The 1,429-nt window shown below is 46.3% G+C and overlaps 1 protein-coding gene across 1 annotated transcript in view; it reads left to right on the top strand.

Annotated features, from left to right (window-relative positions):
* The first annotated feature begins 1,223 nt into the window (after positions 1-1,223).
* Positions 1,224-1,429, top strand: part of PDGFRL (platelet-derived growth factor receptor-like) — an 11,771-nt gene continuing 11,565 nt past the window's right edge. The window contains exon 1 of the mRNA XM_009876790.1: positions 1,224-1,355. Coding sequence (XP_009875092.1) covers positions 1,224-1,355 — 132 coding nt within the window. The remainder of the gene's footprint in view (positions 1,356-1,429) is intronic.

Here is a 1,429-nt window from a genome sequence, read left to right as displayed (position 1 = left end):
AGCCGCAGTTGAGCCAGAGGAGAGTCCAGATGGAAGAGCAGAGCAGACCCAGGAAAAGATGAACAAGCAAAGTAGAGGAAAAAAAGCACAAAGTATCCTTTCTTCCACTTTTATTGTGTCATCTTATTACATATATATGTTTCTTCTGATTATCTTTTTGCATGTTCCAAGAGCTTGTTTTCCTAACTCCACCTCCCACGAGTGGTGGTACGCATTCCCAGTACTGTCACTGTGGGGGTCTCGAGAAGTAGACCCTGGGTCTGAGCGCGTGTGTGGAGACTAGGACGCTAGGTTGGGTTTCTCAGCATTTGCTTTAGGCTCAGTTTCTCAGAGTTTCTTCATACTCAGGTCTGTACAGCAGCAGGAAACCTCTAGTCTAGCAGTTGCTCCGTTGTGATGGCAGTGATGCCTTCAGTGGTTTCGTTTCAGCAATGTTGAGGCAAAAGACCAACACTGTCTCTTACAAGGGTCTAGAGAACAAGTCTTATGAGGAGTGGTTGAAGGATTTGGGATTGTTTAGTCTGGAAAAGAGGGTGCTGAGGGGAGACTGTTGCTCTCTACAACTACCTGAAAGGAGGTTGTAGCGAGGTGGGTGTTGGTCTCTTCTCCCAAGTTACTAGTGTTAGGATGAGAGCAAATGGGCTCAAGTTGTGCTGGGGAGGGTTAGGTTGGATATTATGAAAAAATTTTTTAGCGACAGAGTGTTGAGACTGCCCAGGGAAGTGGTGGAGTTACCATCCCCAGGGGTATTGAAAAAAATGTAGATGTGGCAGTTCGGGATATAGTTTAATGGTCATGATAGTACTGAGTTGATGGTTGACCTTGATGATCTTAGAGGTCTTTCACAAACTTAATGATTCTGTGATTTTCCAGTTGGTGCAAGACCAGAAGGTAAATGCCACTACACAGGCAGCCTTACTCTGTGTGCTGGCATCACAGAGTCATGGAACGGCTGTTGTTGGAAGAGACCTCTTGGGATCATCCAGTCCAACCCTATGCTCAAGCAGGGCCACCTAGAGCAGGTTGCCTGGCACCGCGTCCAGTTTTATTTTTAATATCTCCGTGGACGGATACTCCACAACCTCTTTGGGCAACCTGTGCCAGTGCTTGACCACCCTCACAGTAAAAAGTGTTTTCCTATGTTCAAATTGAATTTCCTGTTTCATTTTTGTTTTTAAAAAAAATTGTGCTCACAGTGGCTCATTGTGCCATTTAAGGGAGACATGGTGTGCATCAGCCTGGACTTAGAGAAGCGGAAGGCTGAGGCAGTGCAGTGTGTCCACCCGGGGCATGAGGAGTGTTGTGGGACCAGCAGTGGTAGCAGTGTGGAAGTGCTGCTGTTCACACTGCAGTCGGTACTAATTTTCATAGAATCATAGAATGTCTTAGGTTGGAAGGGACCTTAGAGATCATCTAATCCAACCTCCCT

The sequence above is a fragment of the Apaloderma vittatum genome, unplaced genomic scaffold (assembly GCF_000703405.1).
Source record: "Apaloderma vittatum isolate BGI_N311 unplaced genomic scaffold, ASM70340v1 scaffold14669, whole genome shotgun sequence".
NCBI classification, from domain to species: Eukaryota; Metazoa; Chordata; class Aves; order Trogoniformes; family Trogonidae; genus Apaloderma; species Apaloderma vittatum.
Note: the sequence above shows the minus strand (reverse complement) of the source record. Positions and strands in the feature narration are given on the sequence as shown.